The sequence below is a fragment of the Triturus cristatus genome, chromosome 12 (assembly GCF_964204655.1).
Source record: "Triturus cristatus chromosome 12, aTriCri1.1, whole genome shotgun sequence".
In the NCBI taxonomy this organism is placed as follows: domain Eukaryota; kingdom Metazoa; phylum Chordata; class Amphibia; order Caudata; family Salamandridae; genus Triturus; species Triturus cristatus.
In genome coordinates, this window is record NC_140595.1 from 752,596,726 (window position 1) to 752,617,908 (window position 21,183).

General features: G+C 43.6%; 1 protein-coding gene across 1 annotated transcript in view; it reads left to right on the forward strand.

The window, feature by feature from the left end:
- The window catches only part of LOC146782700 (vomeronasal type-2 receptor 26-like), a 44,242-nt gene extending 23,540 nt beyond the window's left edge, over window positions 1–20,702 (forward strand). Inside the window, exons 2-3 of the mRNA XM_085637510.1 lie at window positions 19,464–19,587; window positions 19,780–20,702. Coding sequence (XP_085493636.1) covers window positions 19,464–19,587; window positions 19,780–20,702 — 1,047 coding nt within the window. The remainder of the gene's footprint in view (window positions 1–19,463; window positions 19,588–19,779) is intronic.
- Window positions 20,703–21,183: the final 481 nt, after the last annotated feature.

Sequence of the window (21,183 nt, forward strand, 5' to 3'; positions counted from 1 at the left end):
TTTCCCATGCACTTTCAATGGTGGTCTTAGAACGAACATTGACATTAGATAACAATAACTTATATACAGTGGCAGCTTTGAGTTTATGCGCCGGGAATAGAGGATATAATGGTGAAGAGGGTGTTAAAGGAGGTGGGACTGGTGGTAGAGAGTAGGTAGCCAATTGGGATTGTATAGCATTAGAGATAATAAGGTATTCCTTGTGGAAGGAGTCAGGTAGCTGATATCGTGTTTGTAATTCCTGAAAGGAGATGATAGAGAACTCATTCAGAAACTGATGGACAAAAATGATCTCCTTTTCCTTCCAGTATTTGTAATAGAAAGATCTACCTTTGTATTTAAGAAATTTGTTATACCACAGGGTAGAGGTTAAAAAACATTGGATAGGGGATAGGTCCTTAAGAAAAGTATTGCACAGCAATTCACGGGAGTATTTTAATACAGGGTGTTTAGACAAAAAGGTGCAGTTGGACATAAATGTAACATGCTTAAACTGGAATTCTTTTAGAAGTGATCGCTCAAAGATAATCCAACGAGGTATAGGCGTATCCCCAAAATCGAAGGCCAATGAGAAAGACTGTTTAATCAAAAAAGCAGAGTGGTATATTTTAAAATTAGGGAAACGCACACCCCCCTCTTCCTTGGAGCAAATAAGTTTGGTTAAGGCTATGCGGGAGCGTTTATTGTTCCATAAAAATTTAATACATAAAGAATTTAATTGGGAGAAAAACGTGTTAGGGATTTTGACAGGGAGCATAGAAACCGTATAAAGAATATGGGGAGTGACCATCATCTTAATAGTATCTAATCGACCCCACCAAGACAAAAATAAGGGGGACCACACGAGGAGAAGGGATTTCAACTTATTAATTAGTGCGTTAAAGGTAAATTTAATAGTATCCGCAATATTGGAGGCAAACCAAATGCCAAGGTATTTAATTTTGGAGGGACACCATGCAAAAGCTGTATCCGAAAACATGAATTGGTAACAGATCGAATTTAAAGGAAGAACCTCCGTTTTGGTTAGATTGAGTTTGTACCCAGAAATGGAAGAGTAAAGATGAACTTCTTCTAAAAAAGGGGGAAGGGATTCGCTGGGATTGGACATGTATACCAATATATCATCCGCATAGGCAGATATTTTAGTTTCAACAGAAGCAGAAACAAAACCTTTAATTTTGGGATTGGTTCGAATACGCTCAAGGAAAGGTTCCAAACACAAGATAAAAAGTAAGGGGGAGAGAGGACAACCTTGCCTGGTGCCTCTGGATAGGGGAAAAAATTGAGAGAATTGGTTATTAACAAAAATACTTGCCCTCGGGCATGAGTATAACAATTTGATAAAGGAAATAAAACTAGGGCCAAAACCAAACCATTGTAAAGTATGAAACATATACTGCCAATTAATACGATCAAATGCTTTTTCAGCGTCCAGAGACAAGGCAGCCAGAGGATTTTTATAATTTTTACCATGGGATAAGATATTCATGAACATTCTAGCATTATCGGAAGCCAGTCTACCTTTGACAAAACCCACCTGGTCCGTCTTGATCAGAAGGGGTATAATAGAATCAAGTCGGGATGCAATAATCTTAGCGAAGATCTTGCAGTCGTAATTGATCAGGGAGATTGGGCGAAAATTTTTACATAAAGAATGGTCCTTGTCAGGCTTAGGGATAATGACGATCAGGGCATCCATAAAGGAGCCAGATGCTTTCGCATCAGCAATGAAGGAATTAAACAGCTGTAATAATTTAGGGGCAAACAAAGATTTGAAAGTACAATAAAACTCCACCGGTAATCCATCCGGGCCGGGGGCTTTTGATTTCTTTAAAGCTTGAAGGGCGGTAATAATCTCTTGAAGGGTAATATCCGCCTCTAAGGCAGAAAACTCAGCATTCAGAGAAGGGGGAGCAGGAAGTCCAGAAAAAAATTTATCAAGATTATGAGAGGAGGGGAATGTATCATCTGAGTAAAGAGATCGGTAGTAGTCATGAAAGACCGCTGCAATTTCTTCATCAGAGGACACCAGATTATTGGTGGATTCATCCAGGATAGGACCAATGGTCTTACGTTCAGATCGAACTTTTAAATAATTCGCTAGCATTTTACCTGCTTTATTTTGCCCTCCGTGAAATTTAGACTTAATTCTAAGTAAAACATTGCAGGCATCAACAGTGGCAATTTTGTTAAGGTTGGTTTTGGCTATAATTAAATTCCTAAGTGAATCAGCATTTTTGGAGGAAAAATAGTCATGTTCTAATTTTTTCAACTGTTGTAATTGGTCTTTATACTTTTTCACATTGGCCTTTTTCTTCCGGGACACAAAAGAAATAGTAAAAGCACGGAGCGCCGCTTTAAAAGCATCCCAGTTGTTAGATGTGGAAGTGTCTGATGGGATGTTAAAGGTGAAAAATTCATTAATAAAGGAGGTGACTTCTTTAATATAAGTTGTATCAGAAAGTAGGTGAGTGTTAAACTTCCAGCGATTAAATTTGGTGGAGGTGAGTGAAAGGTCAAACATAGCATAGACAGGGGCATGATCTGAGATAAAAATAGAGCCAATTTCAGATTTTTGAATACAAGGAAGAAGGGATTTGCTAACCAAGATATAATCAATTCTGGATCGGGTTTGGTGTACATTAGAAAAGAATGTATATTCCAACAAATCAGGATTACAGGTTCTCCAGACATCATACATTGGGCGAGAGGCAATGGCCGATTGAAAGGATTTATGGGTCTTGTCCGGATGAAATTTGTACTTAGATAAGCGATCCGAGAAAGGATCCAACCATTGATTAAAATCGCCTGCTACAATAATATTGGGACAGTCAGCTGTGGAGAGGAGAATTTTGATATCATTCCAAAATTTTGGATCTGGTTTCACAGGGCCATAAATATTTAGCAAGACTAACGTTTTATTGTGTACAACAACCTTGGCCATTACCCATCGACCTGCGTCATCATTTTGAGAGGAAATAATTTGCACAGATAAAGTTTTGTGAAACAATATGGCAACCCCCCCCTTCTTGTCAACAGCAGGGGAGAAAACAACTTGGCCTACCCACTGCCTTTTTAATTTCAGTGATTCGACATCATTGCAGTGAGTTTCTTGAAGAAAGGAAATTTGGGAGTTAAGCTTAGATAGATGAGAAATTACCTTTTGTCTTTTAACCGGGTTTCCAAGACCACGAACGTTCCACGTAACAAAATTACACATACGCGAGGGTCAGGGGAATATGATACACTTGGTGTGGAAATACTTCGGAGACACAACGACACTGAAAGACAAAATGCGCATAGGGGTTACACAGGGGAACAACAAAACGTAAAACCACCTTATTAAGAAGAATCAACAAGCCTTTGACAATGAAATAAATAAAAAGAAGTCCAAAAGCACCATAATCATGAAGAAATGAAGGGAAAAGAGCACAAAGGAAACATGGAAAAACTCGAAAGAAGAAGAAAGAGACGCACCGACCAGAGGAAGACTGAAATAAGAAAGAGCGCGAAAGAGCAGGGAAGGGAAAGAAGGTGAGCAGAGGAAAAAAACATAGGAAAGCAAAGACGGAAAACAGGTCAAGGAAAAGAGTCCAGACCTGAAAGACATCGATAGAAAAGTAAAGTTGGAGCGTGATGAGACCGGAGAGAAGACAGCGGTATAATTCACATGAGTATAATTGGAAGTAGGACATATCGTAGGAAAACATATAGCGGGAGCAAGAAATGAGAAGGGGAAGAAAGAATTTGAACAGGAATAAGCAGTAATAAAGAGGAAGAAACGTGATTAACAAGCGTACAATAAGCAATAAGCACTAAAACATATGGAAAGCTATGTATAAGAGGAATCTAAGGTAACCAGAAAAAAGCTGTTAAAAGCTGTTAAGAGCACAACACTGAAATAGCAAAAAAGAAGCGTTCAATGATTTGTGTCCATATTCCGAGAGGAGATGTTATTGAGAAACAGTTTCAGTTTCCCCGGGTCATCAAAGGATCTCGTCTGGCCGTCGTGGGTGATCTTGCATATGGAGGGATGAAGTATACCATACTGGACGTTCAAGAGCCTCATTTGTGGACGCAGTGCAAGAAATTCTTTGCGACGAGCATTGGTCGCATTGGAGACATCTTGTGAGATAAAAATATTGTGTCCAGACCACGATAGGTTACGTTTGAGTTTAGCTGCTTTAAGAACAGTCATGAGTTCTGTGAACTCCAGAAATAGCATAATAATACCACGAGGTTTGGTGGAATTCGGTTGAAGGCGACCTAAGCGATGAGCTCTTTGTATATTCAAAGGTGTAGATGACTGAAGGCCCAAAAGGTCATGAAGGAATTTTCGAAGGAAAAGCACCATATCAGGACCCTCAATATTCTCTGGCAAGCCAAAAAGACGGAGGTTGTTCCTTCGATTACGATTCTCCAAGTCCTCAGTATGAAGCTTCAACTTATGAATCTCTTGTTCCAATAACGGAATTTTTGTGGTAATATCTTGAACGTCACTGACGCGTTGTTCTAACTCAGTCACCCTACCTTCCATGACAATCCATCGGTCCTCAATTTGTTGCAATTTTTCGTTTGTGGCGGCCATAAAGGGCTGGAGACCACGCACTTCCTCTAGTATGTTATCCAAAACTGGGCTTTGCGATGAAAGAATAGGCGAGGGCGGGTCATTCTTCAGCCTTTTAGGCTTTGCGCCGGAAGAAGACGACTTATTTGGAGGATGGGAGTCATTAGACATCTTGGCAACTTGACGAGATGCTTTTTTGGCGGGAAAGAGTACACGGAATTCTCTCATACGCTGTACGGTTTGACAAAGATACTCATAAGCCACTACAGCATCACCTTAGAACAAAAGAGAAAGATACACAAAGCTGCAATGCATCCAGCCTGTGGCTCTGAAAATACTGGAACATATGGGATAATCACGGCTCCTCTGAAGAAAAGACAGAATTATGAGACCTTCTCCGGGGAGAGAAACGATATAGAGCAAGCATGGCCAGGGGCTACTGGCGACTGTTGAGCTTGGAGCAGACTCCCACTCGAAGAGAAATAAAGCAGTAAAGCATCAAAACATGACTGGATCCAGGAAATGCGTGCGCGGTGTTTCAGGAATAGAATGCCGGCGCCTCGATACAAAATGGCCGCCGTCGGGCATTACCTCAGGAACTCAAACCGCCACGTCTCCGAGGGATAGGAGTGGTAAAAACAGCCAACGAGGAGCAATACAGAATCACGCCATGTTCCGCCGGCAGAATCTTCTGAAGACAGTGCTCGTAGCTCGCTGGGGAGCCTTCCACACAGCTACATAGCACCGCGTCCGAGCGGAGCTAACGGAGATCCGCCATCTTCCCTCGGCGTCCAAGCCACGCCCCCCACACAGTTCAAACTTACTTCAAAATTAGCTGGAGTTTTTCACCAAAGTTGGTGCAGACATTGCTGTACATCTCTAGACACGTGTTTCTGGGTTGAGCCCATCATCAGTAGAGAGCAGCAGTATTAGAGAGCAAAGAAAAATCATCTGTGGTTGCTGGAAATGCTGCCAAGTTTTTCTCAGGTCACAGTACCACTCACAGGTACTCAGGTGCATCTCCAAAGCTCGTCAGCTTTCTGGCTCAAGGGAGCCTTTTAAACAGAATGGGGGTTGGGAGCACACTGTCTCACATTCCCAGCACAGATAAAATCCAGAAACACATGTGTCTAGAGATGACAGCACTAATCTGCACCTATTTTGGTGGAACACCCCAGCAAAATACCAAGTAAGAGTGCACTACAAACTGCATTTACCATAATGCTAAGGGGCTGGGAGGTCAGCAGTGTGCTCCCACTCCTTCTTGTTTAAAAATGCTCCCTTGAGCCATTGAGCTCACGAGCTAGTGGAGATGAACTTTGTACCTGTAAGAATTGTGGCAGCCTGCTCAGCAATCCCAGAAGAAAATCGTTTTTGATCTCTACTGATGACAGATAAAATCCAGAAACACATGTGTTTAGAGATGACAGCACTAATCTGCACCAACTTTGGTGGAACACTCCAGAAAAATACCAAGTAAGCGTGCACTACAAACTGCATTTACCATAATGCAAAGGGGCGAACTGTGCTGGGAGGTCATCAGCGTCCTCCCACCCCTTCCTGTTTAAAAAGGCTCCCTTGAGTCATTGAGCTGACGAGCTAGTGGAGATGCACCTGTGTGCCTGTGAGAGGTACTTAGATCTGTAAGAATAGTGGCAGCCTGCTCAGCAACCCCAGAAGAAAATCGTTTTTTCATCTCGACTGATGACAGATAAAATCCAGAAACACATGTGTCTAGAGATGTACACTCCAGCAAAATATCAAGTAAGCGTGCACTACAAACTGCGTGTACCATAATGCTAAGGGGCGGACTGTGCTGGGAGGTCAGCAGGGTGCTCCCACCCCTTCCTGTTATACCAATTTTTTTAGGTTTGAAAAGGATAGCACAAGCAGCATACCACTGGATTAGCAGGGGTACAGTGGGTATAACTTTCTTAGAAAGTGGAAGTGTACTGCCTGAATTCCTGTGGCTGTAGGATTTAGAGCCAGACAGTGAAGCAAGGAAATTGAAGACCAAGCTACCCTTAGAAATTCCAAGAGGACCTTTCATAGCAAAGGGTTGCAGATTAGTTCTTCCTCTGTGCTACCACTTGGTTGGTGTTAGGGTGAGGTGTGCTGCTTCTGTTATGCTAGGTGAGGGAGTTTCCATGTCATTCCTGCCCTTTTGTCTGTGCCTGATTACTCCTAAAAAAAGGCTGCTGGCATCAAGGTATAGAAACTACATGCTTCATTGTGCCTCTGCTATGAATGCTGTAATCTGGAGACAACCCGAGTGTGCTAACTGCGAGAACAATCACTCTAGACAAAGGGTGCGTCTTGAGAGCAGTCTGAGAATCACACTTTAAATGAGAACCACCGCAAACTCAGGGCTATATTTATAATTTTTTCACACAGCTCAATGCAGCAAGGAACCTTGATGTGCTGTGTGAAAGATATGGTACAATCCTGCCTTCTCCTTGCTCTGGTACACTTTTGGCTGCCTTAAACCAACCCAAGCATCCTTGCACCACGGGACACTATCCTGCACAAAAACAACCATGTGAGGCTTTTTTTCTCATTCTAGGTGTGCGGCAGAATTTAATACACTTACAAAGGGGAAAAATAAGGAGAAATAAAGATATTTCTCCTAATTACGCCTCCCCATGGGAAGGTGTAGCATTTTGACACATTCTCGGGTCTGCCACTCATGGTAAATCTGGGAATGAGCAAAATTCCATGGGTGGATGCACAGAAATATCCACTCGTGACCCATAGAATTCTGCCAAAGGCAGGGTAACGCAGGGCAGTGACTTATGCTATCTTGCATCACTCCAGATTTGCCTAGCCTCGCAGGGCGACGCAAGGTGGCCGTGCATGGTTTAATAAATCTGATTCTAGGTTTTGCATCGCCATACGTCCCCTTGCGTGGCACAAGGGTGACGTAAAACCTTTTAGAAGTTTGGCCCTCATTCTGAAATTTGAGACAGTGGATACACAACCCCTGTTTAGAAAATGTGTATAAAACAGGGACCAAATCCACCAAACTTTGTTCCAATTCCAAGTTCTTAATGAACAAGTAAAAGGAACACTCTATAACCAGGGCTGGTGCCTGCCTGATAGCCAGTCTCCCATAGGTCAGGGGATTACTTGACACATGCACATTCATATGGAAGAGCTGAGTGCCTGGAAGCCTATGTGCCTGCTGAGAGAGGGAAGGAGTCTGCTTGGACCTGCAGGAGGTGAGATTGTTTAGGAGGAGAAGCCCAGCACGTCCCAGGAATTGTGGGACATGCAAAGAAAACTTTCAAATCTTCTAGTATAAGTTCTTGAAGCTACCACCTAAGATGGAGTCCTCCCTGTGTTGGTGGAGGATAGGGTAGAGCAAATAGCAACAAAGAGTGGGTAGCTGAAACTTCACCCGGTTCATCAGAAACAATCACAGTGAAATTCACACAAATGCACTAGTTTTATCAAATTTGCTCCAACCACTTGCTTTATATTTTACGCTCTCTCTCTGTACACTAGTAGTAGTTCTAATGACCTTGAACTGCAAGTACATGTAAGTCAACACACCAACTGGTGCTATCATTTGTTTTCAGGGGGCAGAATCAGATGACAACTGCCCATTCTGCTGGCTGACACATTTTGCTTGATGTGCATATGTTTGCCAGCTGCAGTAAAGTGCTCCAAGTTGGACCACTGCTCATTTAGAGCTTATTCGCTGCATGTGAGACCTTGGGCTTCCCTTGAATAGAAAATGCACCCCTTGGCTTTAGTCAAGATAATCACATTAGAGGTTAGCTTGACTAAAGACCCGTGGTGCTAAAGGAGATTTATGCAAAAACAACAATTGATGGACAGAATGCAGAACAATGTCATACATTCACCCCAGTACAGAGATCTGGGCCTAAATCCATCGTTTTTTTGCTCACCATGCCATTCCAGTTTGAACCCAGCCATATGCAAATCAGTCTTGACCCGGTGCCTCATGGGAACAGTCCAGCCCGAACTGCCAAGCCAGGTCCTCCCTGGACTGGAAACAAGCATCCTAGGACCGGTTTCGGGGTTTCACCCCTCTTCAGCCAGGATAGCTTGATTCCAGTGGCATGGAGAGCACGGGACTCACGTCTGAGCGTACCCGTCCCACTCGGGGTGACAAATGCAAAAACAACAATTGATGGACAGAATGCAGAACATCCCGGTCCAGGGAAAACATGGCTTGGCAGTTCGGGCTGGACTGTTCCCATGAGGCACAGGGTCAGACTGATTTGCATATGGCCATGTGTGAACTCGGGTGGCAGAGTGGGCTAAAGAGTGGTGATGGATTAAACCCAGATCAGTTGACTGGGGGTGAGTGCTTGCAATGTTCAACACTCCGTCCATCATTTCCTTTGGTTTTTGCTTTGTTCGCCATAAGTTGGCAGGGTATGCTCAGACGTGAGTCCCTTGCTCCACTTTGCCACTGGATTCAAGCAAGCCTGGCTGAAGACGGCTGAAATGCCAGAAACCGGTCCTAGGAAGCTTGTTTCCGGTCCAGGGAAAACATGGCTTGGCAGTTCGGGCTGGACTGTTCCCATGAGGCACAGGGTCAGACTGATTTGCATATGGCCATGTCTGAACTGGGGTGGCAGAGTGGGCAAAAGAACGGTGTTGGCTTAAACTCAGATCAGTTGACTGGGGGTGAGTGCTTGCAATGTTCAACACTCCGTCCATCATTTCCTTTGGTTTTTGCTTTGTTCGCCATAAGTTGGCAGGGTATGCTCAGACGTGAGTCCCTTGCTCACTTTGCCACTGGATTCAAGCAAGCCTGGCTGAAGACGGTTGAAATGCCAGAAACCGGTCCAAGGAAGCTTGTTTCCGGTCCAGGGAAAACATGGCTTGGCAGTTCGGGATGGACTGTTCCCATGAGGCCCAGGGTCAGACTGATTTGCATATGGCCATGTCTGAACTGGGGTGGCAGAGTGGGCTAAAGAACGGTGATGGATTAAACCCAGATCAGTTGACTGGGGGTGAGTGCTTGCAATGTTCAACACTCCGTCCATCATTTCCTTTGGTTTTTGCTTTGTTCGCCATAAGTTGGCAGGGTATGCTCAGACGTGAGTCCCTTGCTCACTTTGCCACTGGATTCAAGGAAGCCTGGCTGAAGACGGCTGAAATGCCAGAAACTGGTCCTAGGAAGCTTTTTTCCGGTCCAGGGAAAACATGGCTTGGCAGTTCGGGCTGGACTGTTCCCATGAGGCACAGGGTCAGACTCATTTGCATATGGCCATGTCTGAACTGGGGTGGCAGAGTGGGCTAAAGAACGGTGATGGATTAAACCCAGATCAGTTGACTGGGGGTGAGTGCTTGCAATGTTCAACACTCTGTCCATCATTTCCTTTTGTTTTTGCTAAAGGGGATTTAGCCAACCCTGAACATCTTCTGCAAGCAAAGTTTCACACTAAATAAATCAAACAAAATCGAAAGATCCCTCCCCAAAAAAATGATGAGGCAGAATTCTCCCTTAAAAAAGTTTTCATTGTGTTTCTAGTAAAAACTACTTTTTTGTCGGATTTTTCACCTGGTTTTGTCTTCATGTTTGTGGTGCTGGCGAAGTTTAAAAAATGCACACCACTATCTTTATGGCACAACAACGAAGGCTTTCTGTCCAAAGAACGGAGCTCATCATCCTGCCCAAAGGCCGCACAGCTGGTCATAGGCAGGAACAAGAACATTGTACTCTAAATCTACAATTGGCCCTCCCATCTTGGCTATGAACCAATATCTAGGCAGGTTTCATACAACAACTGACATGACTATAGACAGCATTTCCATCCTTTACACAGCAGATGCCACAGTGACTTTAATGTTCCTCCTATGGTTAGGAATATGCAGGTCTCAAACGGGCAGTGATTGCATAACGCCATCTTAGCTCCTCTCTGACTCTAACCAGCAGTGCCAGACCCACTCCTCAACAATGACACATTGCACACAATGTTGCTGCTGCTCACTGCCATGAGTAGTGTGCCCTGATGATGCTTAAAACAAACTAAAGCCTAAAAATATAACTATTTAAAGAAATATATAATATTATAAATAAAACAAATAATACTTGTTGAAACTTACATCCTTGGCATGGTTTCCCCTCAAAATTTTCCCTTCAACCTGTTTTCGCTGACTTTGTTTTTTATTGGCCTTAAGACCCTGCACACTTTACCACGGCTAACCAGTGGTAAAGTGCTTGTGCCCTCTCTTTAAAACATGGTAACATTGGCTTCCACTCAAGTGACACATTTAATATACTTGTAAGTCCCTTGTAAAGTGTTTCTACATGTAGCCAGGGCCTGTAAATTCAATGCTACTAGTAGCCTGCAGCACTCATTGGACCGCTCACTTAAGTAGCTCTCTAAACATGTCTCAGGCCTCCTATTACAGCCTGTGTGTGTAGTTTAAATTGCCATTCCAAGCTGGCAAAGTAGAACTTTTGACAAGCTTAAGCCTTCTTTTTTAATACATATAAGTCATCCCTAGGGTAGACCCTAAACAGCACATATCGCAGGGTGACGTGTATTTACAAAATGGCACATTAACGTTTTACTTTTCCATTTCTTGGCAATGAAAAACTCTCACAATCATTTTCACTACTGTAATACTAGCCGCTCTCATTGGATAACATTTAATAAGTGATGACTTTCAATTCGGAGCATACAGGAATGTTGAGTTTGGTCTCCAAAGAATTATCATTTTAAACCTTCTTTAATGGTAAAGTTGGATTTTATTCACAATTCTGAAAATGACACTTTGAAAAAGTTGGCAAATTCTTGTCCATGTGACCATTTGATGACTGCAGCCAGCACCCTGGGCCACATGACTAGGTATTGCTGGCTTCTGGTCTTTATGTATTGGTACCAGACAGTGAGACAAAGAGGGAATATGTGTTGGCATTATGGGCCATCTCTGACTTGATAAGGGTGCAAAGTTGTCACCTATCACACTTGCACATCATAAGGTTTCTGCCTCAACTCGCTATAAAAACAGTTTCACGCTAGTCGTTTTTGCCCCCAGACAAGCTGGGGCCAGGGTGTGGAGTAAGGAAATTCCAAACACCTTTGGGGATGAAAACGTCCATAAAATTCTCCAACTTCAAAGCTGGCACCAAGGATAAATATTGAACCCTCAGACCAGTGGAAGACTTAGAAGAAGGATTGCTCTGCTATTCTCCTGCAACAAGGAATGGTACACTGCTGCTTTGCAAATCTGCTGTCCTGCTGCTTGAGTGAGAAGGACAGGACCTGCATCTTGAAAGCAGGACCGTCAGAGTGACTCCAAAGTCTAGTTGGCTGTCCTCCTAACCAGAGTCCTAGGGACAGAAAAGTCTCCAATCGCCTTGAACCATGCACCTGTACTCTGCCTGCTTGGGCCCTGCCCCCCCAAGTGGTGGGATGTATGATGTTACAACGCGAGTGAGTACAACGCGTGCCGTTACATCGCGGTCGTTACAACGACTGCGATGTTACCACCCTATGCCATTACAACGCAAGTCTTTACATCGACTTGCACTAGATGGCGTGCTAACATTAGTAAAGTGTAATTTACTATTCCAACTCCAGTCCACTTAACAGTAGGGAAGGTGTTGGGATAGTAAACTACACTATTTGTAATGTTAGCACGCCATCTAGCGCAAGTCGATGTAAAGACTTGCGTTGTAATGACATAGCGTGGTTACATCGCGTTCGTTGTAACGATTGCGATGTAACTGCATCGCGGTGTACTAACCGCGATGTTAAGGATGTTCCCCAAGTGGTGCCATCCCTGTCCTGGACTCTTGATACCTGACGCAGGACCTCTCAAACCCTCAGGACTGCTGGTGTGTGACGCATCTGCAATGCAGGACCTCACATCACATCTCATCATACTCACCGCTGTGAGACGCATTATCGATTCAGGACCTCGCATCACAGCCTCGTATCTCCTCAGAACTACTGCTGTGTGACTTATTCTTAATGCAGGATCTCACATCGCAGGCATGCAGCTGCGTGTGACACGTCCTTGACACTGGACCTTTCAACGCTCTGCAGCCAGGATTTAAGGTACTTTGTTCATCGAGCTAAACTTGGTCCCTGTATCCAGCCCACACTCCATTGTAGTCGGTCTAAACTTGTGGCTCTGTCCAGGTCTGGCACAACCAGATGCCCACAGTTTCCACTTTCTTCTTTCAAGCATTATTTTGACCTAAACCTTTAAAATTGCATATCTCCGGTTTTACTGATTAGATTTTTGTTGTTTTGGTGTCACATAATTTATTAAACTTTACTCTGTTGTTCTAAATTGGTTTGGGATTTTTCTTTGGGCTTTGCTAGAGGGTTGGAGAACGTTCAGTCAATGGTTGATGCAGGTAGGTCCTAGGCTGTGGAGGGCGTGATGTGGGTTCGTTTGGCGAGGTCCAGGATGAGTCTGGTTGCGGCATTCTGGATTTTTCTGAGAAACTGGGTGGAGATGCCGGTGTGGAGGGCATTTCCGTAGTCGAGGTGGCTTGTGATGAGGGCCTGAGTGTCGGTCTTTCAGGTGTTGGTTGGTATCCATCTGAATATCCTGTGGAGCATGTGAAGTGTGTGGAAGCAGGAGGAGGTGACTATGTTGACCTGTCGTTTCATAGTCGGTTGGCTGTCGTGGATGATGCTGAGGTTGCGTGCATGGTCAATCGGTGTGGATGTAGGTCTGAGATCTGCAGGCCACCAGCTGTGGTCCCTTATAGAGGTGTTCTTCCTAAAGATCAGTACTTCGATTTTGTTGGACTTGAGTTGGAGGCAGTTGTTGCTCATGCATTTGGCTATGTTGTTCATGGCATTGCAGAAGTTGGTTTTGGCATTGGAGGGGTCCTCAGTCTTCTGTATGTATCGGTTTATTCCAGGCAAATATGTACTGAGAAGACTACTGAAACGTCAGTGCACCTAACTTAAGCTCACCTCATAGGCAGGCATAAAGCTATGCTTGCACGACTCCATGAATGTACTGTTGTATTACTTCAAAAACAGAAGCTTGAAAAGAGCACCAGCACTGCCGGGGGAGTCTCAATTTGGTATAAACACCCACTAATCCCTTGCAAATATCACTGATGCAAACCTTTTTTTCTAGGACATTTAAATGTCACATATCTTGTGTCAAACTAACCCCTTTTGTTGACCATTAGTCAAATATACTAGCTGCCAAAGCTGCTAGGATATTCTTTAAGATATGGGTCTACCTCAGACCCTGCACAGACCCTAGTGGGCTGCACCCATCCTAGGGGCTGCCACATGCAGCTGGCACCTGTCCTGGTTAGGGTTTAGCCTAGAGCATCTGAGCTACTGTCTTTCATTATTTGTGCACCCTTGGCCTTCCTCTGAGCTGGATGCATCACAAAGTAAACATTTCACTGGGATTTGATGTGGGACAACCCTAACAAGCTCAACTTCTCCTATGTATGTTACATTTTATTCAGTCAGATACTTTTAAGACAAAACCATTGTGTGAGCCCAGCAAGTTTGTAAGTAGTACAGCAACTGTAGCATGTGGCAATGTATTGATATAAGTACTCTCTGTTTGCTTCTATCTTTCAGCTCTTGTACTATGTTAAAAATGTGCAATTCAAAAATAAAGCAGGAGAGGCGCTGTTTTTCAGCCAGACTGGTGAAGTCCCCGCACAGTATGACATTGTGAACTGGCACAGAACTTCTAATGGAGGTCTCCAGAGCGTGAGAATTGGAACCTATGACTCGACTGCTCCTCTGGGCCAAAGACTCATCATCAACACTAGCTCCATCCAGTGGCCTTCTGGGTACTCTCAGGTACAATATTACCTAAACTGCTGTGGAGATGCTGACTGACACCCCGAACCTGAGAAGGCGTTGTGGTCTTTCGGATGCAATAAACATAGTTATGAAGTGCTAGTGCTATGTCATGTGTAACAACTTCTGGCAGCTATGTTTTTTCTATCCATGATCAATTTGCATTCGGGTACTTGTCGTTTTCACTTTACCAAGTATAGTGAGCCATTACATCTATAAAGCTGCTTGGGCCTTATGAGTCATCTTGTGGTGGTGACAATTACAGTAACAGGCCAGGTATTTGCCTTTTTATAAGTGAAAGTGGAGCACTCCAGATGCAAAATTGCATGTTGCTATAATTACTGACAATTCCTGAAGCGTTCATCTATATACAAAAATCTCAGCATGCAAAATATTTTTCTAAAACTTCAAGACTGACTCATGGTTTCATGTTACATGGAGCCTCTTCATGGTTGCTGGGAAATTGTTCTTATTTTTTTTGCATGATACCCCCAATTGTTTGGGACTAATGCTGCTGATTTATTGAATTTCTGCACTGGGACTCTGCTAACCAGGCCTAACTGCACATATTTTGACCCCCACAAACATGTCAGCATTGGCTATATTCCTAACTGGTATATTAAACTTACTTATAAGTCCTTAGTATATGCTACAAAGAGTACCCAGGGCCCTAAGTTAAATGTCACTAGTGGACTGCCACACATATTGTGCCACCACTAAAGTGGCAATGCAAACCATGACTGCATTCTGGTCACTACTAACTTCGCTATGCCTGTTTAAACTTCATCCAGTCCAACTAAACCCTTTTAACAAGCATAAACCCCCATTTTAAATATTAATAAGTCACACTTCAAATCCAGTAAGGCAGGGTGCATGATATTTAAAAGTTTAATGTAAAACATATCCTTAGAGGGACAGGGGATCAAAAGTTATTTTCACTGTAGAAGAGTTAACTGTTCCATAGGGAAGCATAGGCGTAAATATTAAAATTAAATCATGCCATTTCAGCCTAGGAACGAACTAAAAAGTGTATTCTTGTACTTTTATTACACACCCAATTCATTGATAAAGTCAGAATTGTACTAAATATTTTACAAAAGGTACTTTCAAAAAGGCATCAGTCGCCTGCCTAAATCCCCTAGAAGCCCCTTTGCATGACCTTCCAGCTGTCACCCAGGAACTGAACAGCCCCTTAATGAGGTGTTAACAGGCTCCCAGAGCAGAAACAAAAGGCCTTGGACATGGAGAGGTGTTCCATTCTGTTAACAAGATAGCCATCTGGGTATTGCCCAGGAACTTAATTATCCTTAAAGAGGTCAACCCTGTCACAGGCAGATGTAGCTAACACCTGGGCTTGCCTCCTTGTTTGCCCTGTAATCATCCATGCACCAATCCCAGCAGGGGAGGAGCTGTGCCCAGAACTGGTTTTGAGTGAGCAAAGAGGAGATGTTGCTAATTTCTCTGGCCACACCTCTAGGGTGGGCACAGGAACTCTATGGAGGGGGGAACATGTTCTGCCATCTTGGCTTTAGGTAGAGAGTGGCATTGTGGGATTGTTGCAGTAGGGTACACGTAAATTGCTGTAAAAGTGGGTTGAATTACCGCTGGGAACCTTTTCCCTATTGGTTAGGGGTAACCTATGAGTCATACTCACTCATAGTGTAGTGCCAGGCATAATTGTGGCACCCCTGGGCACCTTCTTCAGAACACTACTAGACCTGTGAAAGACAAAATACGGACTGCATCTGCTGTTGAAACCTGTGAAGAGAATCACAAGGGCTGGGCTTGCTCCCACTTATAGCTAGGGCAAAGTGGACTACTAACCATAAAGATGTTTTACCTAGGCCAAACTGACAGCCAATCTGCCAAACGTGCATCACAGATGGGCCTGACATCACCATAGCTCCCTCTAAATTCTCCACTCAACATCTAAATTAGTCGAAACTGCTTCAACTTAATTCTGCAGCTTCCTCGAAGCCACCGTCAATGAGGACCCGATCAATGCAAGAGACTTTCCGGCCTCAGGAACCTGAACATCTCCTACTTCTGTCAATGACTACATCGGGCTCCATCCTCCTGCAACCAGCTGCACCCTGCTTTCTTTTCTGTTTGTTGTCTTCAATACCGACAAACCTATCAAAGGGCAGTTGAATATAAGAACTGTTTCTAAGAAAAGAACGGTAACCATTTGACTAGGACGAACCTAGTCCTTGTACCTGACCGCCGAATATTCTCGGTCGGGTAGGCTTAACTTCTGACTTTGCCCCGATCTTGTGTGATGAGCTTCCTGTGGTTGGCACTTTGTGCTTATTTTATCTAAAATGTTGAATATTCATATCTTCAATTTTTAGTTGCTTTTATTGGATTTCTGTAATATAGTTCATTCACGCAATCTCTATTTTACTAAATTAAGCCTGTCTGCTCTGTGCTACAGCCACCAAAGGTTGAGTTCCTGTTTAAATTTCGGAAACCCTTACTGGATTTTACAAGCATTGTGACATTATTACTTGTGGTGCACTAGAATTTGCCTCAACTAATAATCTACTTTCTCAGACCTCTAGAACAAACGAGAAAGAGTAAAGAAAAAAGTGACAGGGATATAGTAAAAGTGACATGGAGGGAGAGAAAAGGAAAGAGAAAAGGAGAGAAAATTAGAAGAAGAGGGGCTGAAGGGGAAGGGAGAGATTGTGAAAGAGAGAGAGAGAGAGAGAGAAAGAGAGAGAGCAAGAGAGAGAGGGAGATTGTAGACTCTCAGAACATCTCTTTCGAAATTACCTTCAAAGGGACCTACTGCAAACTCACTTTATACCTCAGGTTATGTCATGAACAGCTGTGCAGGCTTAAGTATTTAACTCTTAATTTCTACAAGTTCATGCATGAACTTCAGACAGCAGTAGGGTGACCATCAGCTTCCGGGTCACTACAGACAATTTCCAGCCATTTACTTTTGTGATGACCGAATGGATTCTGAATGTGGTATTCCTATTCTGCTCCCTTTGAATTTATTTGACGCACTATCCTCAAAACAAAATCTAGAGGTGAAAAGTTCGAGACAGGAGACATTGTTCGTAATGACCTCTGAGTAAGATGATCACCTTAGATAGCAAAGCTTGGAAAGGGATAAAGGCCACCTCTTTTCACTCTTGCGAGTTGCGCTTTCTCCAGTTAATGCGCTAACTCAGAGAAATGTTGAGTTAAAAACCAGTGCTTTAGACATTGGACATGCAAAAATCAGATACTCAGCTCTGCTCTGAGCCGGCGCATCTATTCATGATATAGTTCTAGGATTTTATTTCTATATGTATCATGTTTATTGCTCTCCCCCAAAAAATCCAGACATAGTATGTATCTGGGTCACTTGCAGAATTCAAACACAAAAGGTCCGAATCACAAAGAGCCTCCTCAGTCATGGTGGAGTCTCCGCCCTTGTGGCGGAATATCCTCACAACAGTTCTCAATGCGCAGGTACTGTCACGAGTGCAGAGACTTCGCCATGACTGAGGAGCCTCCACTACGACTGCAGAGGCTCTTTGTGGATCGGGCCCTCTGTCTATAGGACCTAAGTGATCCAATGGAAAATAAACCAAAGCGTTTCGTATTTATGAGTCTTATCTCTTGACCCAGTGGTTACTGGTCTATATCTGTATTTGGTGCAGTTGTATTCTATAACCATTCGAGGGCCTGTGGAAGTAATACATGCTAATTGAATAACTAAGGGCCATATTAGCAACAAACTGCAAAATATCGCAGCGCTGGCTTAGCGCGAAATCTTTTATCGCCAGCTATCGCTGGAATATATTGCCACGCTATCGCTGTATTAGCAACAATTAGCGCTATGGCGATAAATATTCCAGCGATAGCGGGGGGAGGGCCAACATCACGACAAAACCAGCGATGTTGCATGGGGAAGGGGAAAACCTTGCTGATACGACCCTGTGGTCGTATCAGCATAATCCACCCCCCATGTTAGGTATGGTTAAGTCAGGAAAATAGCAGGTGTTAAAAAACTGGCGATGACCCCGGTTAGCGCGACTTTTCACGTTGCTAACCGGGGCCAGGGCCTCCTTGCTAATAGGCGATAGGCCTGTTAGCAGCTGTTTACCAGGTCTGTTGGTCGGGAACGCCTACTTTGCATGTCATTAGCGATAAATATTGCTGATATGCAAAGCGGCACCCAAACCGGTCACTTTCATCAGAAAGCTGTCGCTAACTGCAGTTAGCGACAGCTTGCTGATAGGGCAATAGAATTATCGCCGCTTTAGCAGGAAAAGGTCCCGCCAAAGCAGCGATATTGCCCTTGCTAATATGCCACTAAGGAACTCCCTTTGCACTGAACTGTTGAGGGGCGGAAATTTGAAACCATCCATGACTATTCGAGGAGTAGATAAAGGCAGAGTATGTAACCGAGATACAAACAATACATTCAATAATTAGTAAGAGTGATATCTATAAAATATAGATAGGGTTCTCCGAGACCTCTTCAGCCAGGTCACTGCTACCTCTGCCACATTGATGACAACAAACATGCCTGATTATAACTGTCTGCCCTTAAGGCAGAAAATGCTGGGTCTTTTAGAGGAGGAGAGTAACAGGCCTCATGGCATAAGAAAAAATGTTCCAGCAGTCATCTTCATTGAAGGTGGTGTTCCTGAGTGTATAGCCGGCGCCATTTGCACCACTGGGAACACACTTTGGCATCCTTCCCTCCATGATATTAGGGCATATAGGTGGCAGAAATGAGGGAATTCCTGGCCTCTCCCACAGCCAGATGGTGGGTAGCACAGAGGGATATTGTCAGCGTGACAGTACAAGGTACAGCACCATCTTACTGTCATCTATCCTGACCACCTCTAATTAGAGGTGCTGGGACCTTGAAGGAAGAATGCTACTGACTCCATCAACATGCCTGCTGCAAAATCTGGTCGAAGAAAAATGCCTCTTTTGCATTTGCAGCTGTAGGAATGGATCCCACTGATATTTGGATCAATTTAAAGCCTCTGATATGGAGTCGGGCTGAGATACTAGATTGTATGAGGAGAGAACATAATAGCTAGACTTTGACAAACGTAGTGATCTAGCTGTGGAGTAAGTTACTATTTTTCTGATAACAGGTCCCTGTCTCTGTATGCAGTAAAAGCTGTACGCCCGGATTCAGAAAAGCAGCTAAGGAAGGGGAGCCAGTTTGCTGCTTCCTGTGTTTCCCATGTCCTCCCGGGGAAATCTCCAATCAGACAGGTGAGTGACCAGAATGGCTCGCACCTGGCTCCCAGAAATCAGACTACCAGACATCAGATATATTCAGGAGTCCTTACTCAAAACAGGAACACGTGCTCTATGTGCATTAACATATTATTATTATTATTATTGAAATTCAGAATTTTACATAAAGAATAGTAATGAGTAAATATGTTGGTAAATCTCTTTCAGGATCTACAGAATGCTTCAAATGCCCCTGGGATCAGTGGCCTAACCCCAGACAGGACAAATGCATTTTAAGGACAATTGAGTTCTTGTCCTATGATGAGCCTTTAGGAACCTGCTTGACAGCCTTCTGCTTGTTCTGTTCTTTGTTACCATTTGGGATTCTGCATTTGTTTGTTCTTTATAGGAACACCCCTATTGTCAAAGCCAACAACCGCTCCCTCAGCTACCTATTGCTCCTATCCCTTTCTCTTTGCTTTCTGTCTTCATTGGCTTTCATTGGCTATCCCACAGCAGAGAAGTGTCTCCTTCGTCAAGCTGCCTTTGGAATCATTTTTGCTCTGTGTGTCTCTTGCATCTTGTCAAAAACCATCTTGGTCGTCATCGCCTTCAATGCTACCAAACCCAACAGTGATTTGAAGCGATGGGTGGGACCCAAATTGTCCTACCTGGTCATCTGTGTTTGTACCCTTATTCAGGTTTTCCTGTGTTTGTCTTGGTTAATTCTTTCACCTCCTTTCTCTGAAAACAACATCCACATCTTTCCTGGAAAAATAATAATTGAATGTAATGAGGGATCTCAGATCGCTTTCTGGTGCATGCTGGGATATCTTGGTCTTCTGGCCACCAACAGTTTCATAGTCGCCTTTCTTGCCAGAAAACTGCCTGATAGCTTCAACGAGGCCAAATTTATCACCTTCAGCATGCTCGCCTTCCTCAGTGTCTGGCTCTCATTTATTCCGGCTTATCTCAGCACCAAGGGCAAGTACATGGTGGCCATGGAGGTCTTTGCCATATTGACTTCCAGCTCTGCATTGGTCTCGTGCATCTTTATTCCTAAATGTTACATCATCCTGTTGAGGCCTCAAATGAACACGAAGGAATATTTAATGGGAAAGACGACAGGGCACATCAAAAAGGACATTTGAGCTCACATGCATAGGGAGCAATTGATTAAATGTGTTTTGATGTACTTTTCCTACATAAAAGTGTCTTTAAATGTTCATCAACTGTGTTATGTAATGAAATAGATGTCAGAAAAATACGGTTGTACTCTCTAGCAGACACTGTGCCTTAGAAATCAGCATTGTGAAAATTACAGACTTGGCTGTCTGGTTTGTGTTTTGCCAAATAGAAGTGTCAAAATACATGTGGTTTGAAATGCTCTGGTGCTGATGGGCAGTGTGTTATCTGTGATTACCAATGTACAAGGACGGATACCCTCTTTGTGAGCCAGAGTACCAAGGGTAGCTTTAGACGTACGCAATGAGCAAAATGATCGGAATTTGGATCTGCATTTGAATCTATAGGTATGTCACTGAATCATGTTAAATACTTTATACTTCTGCTAAACACTGCTAATACTGCAATCATGTTATTGTCTAAAACAGTACAGTCTTGGAAAACAAC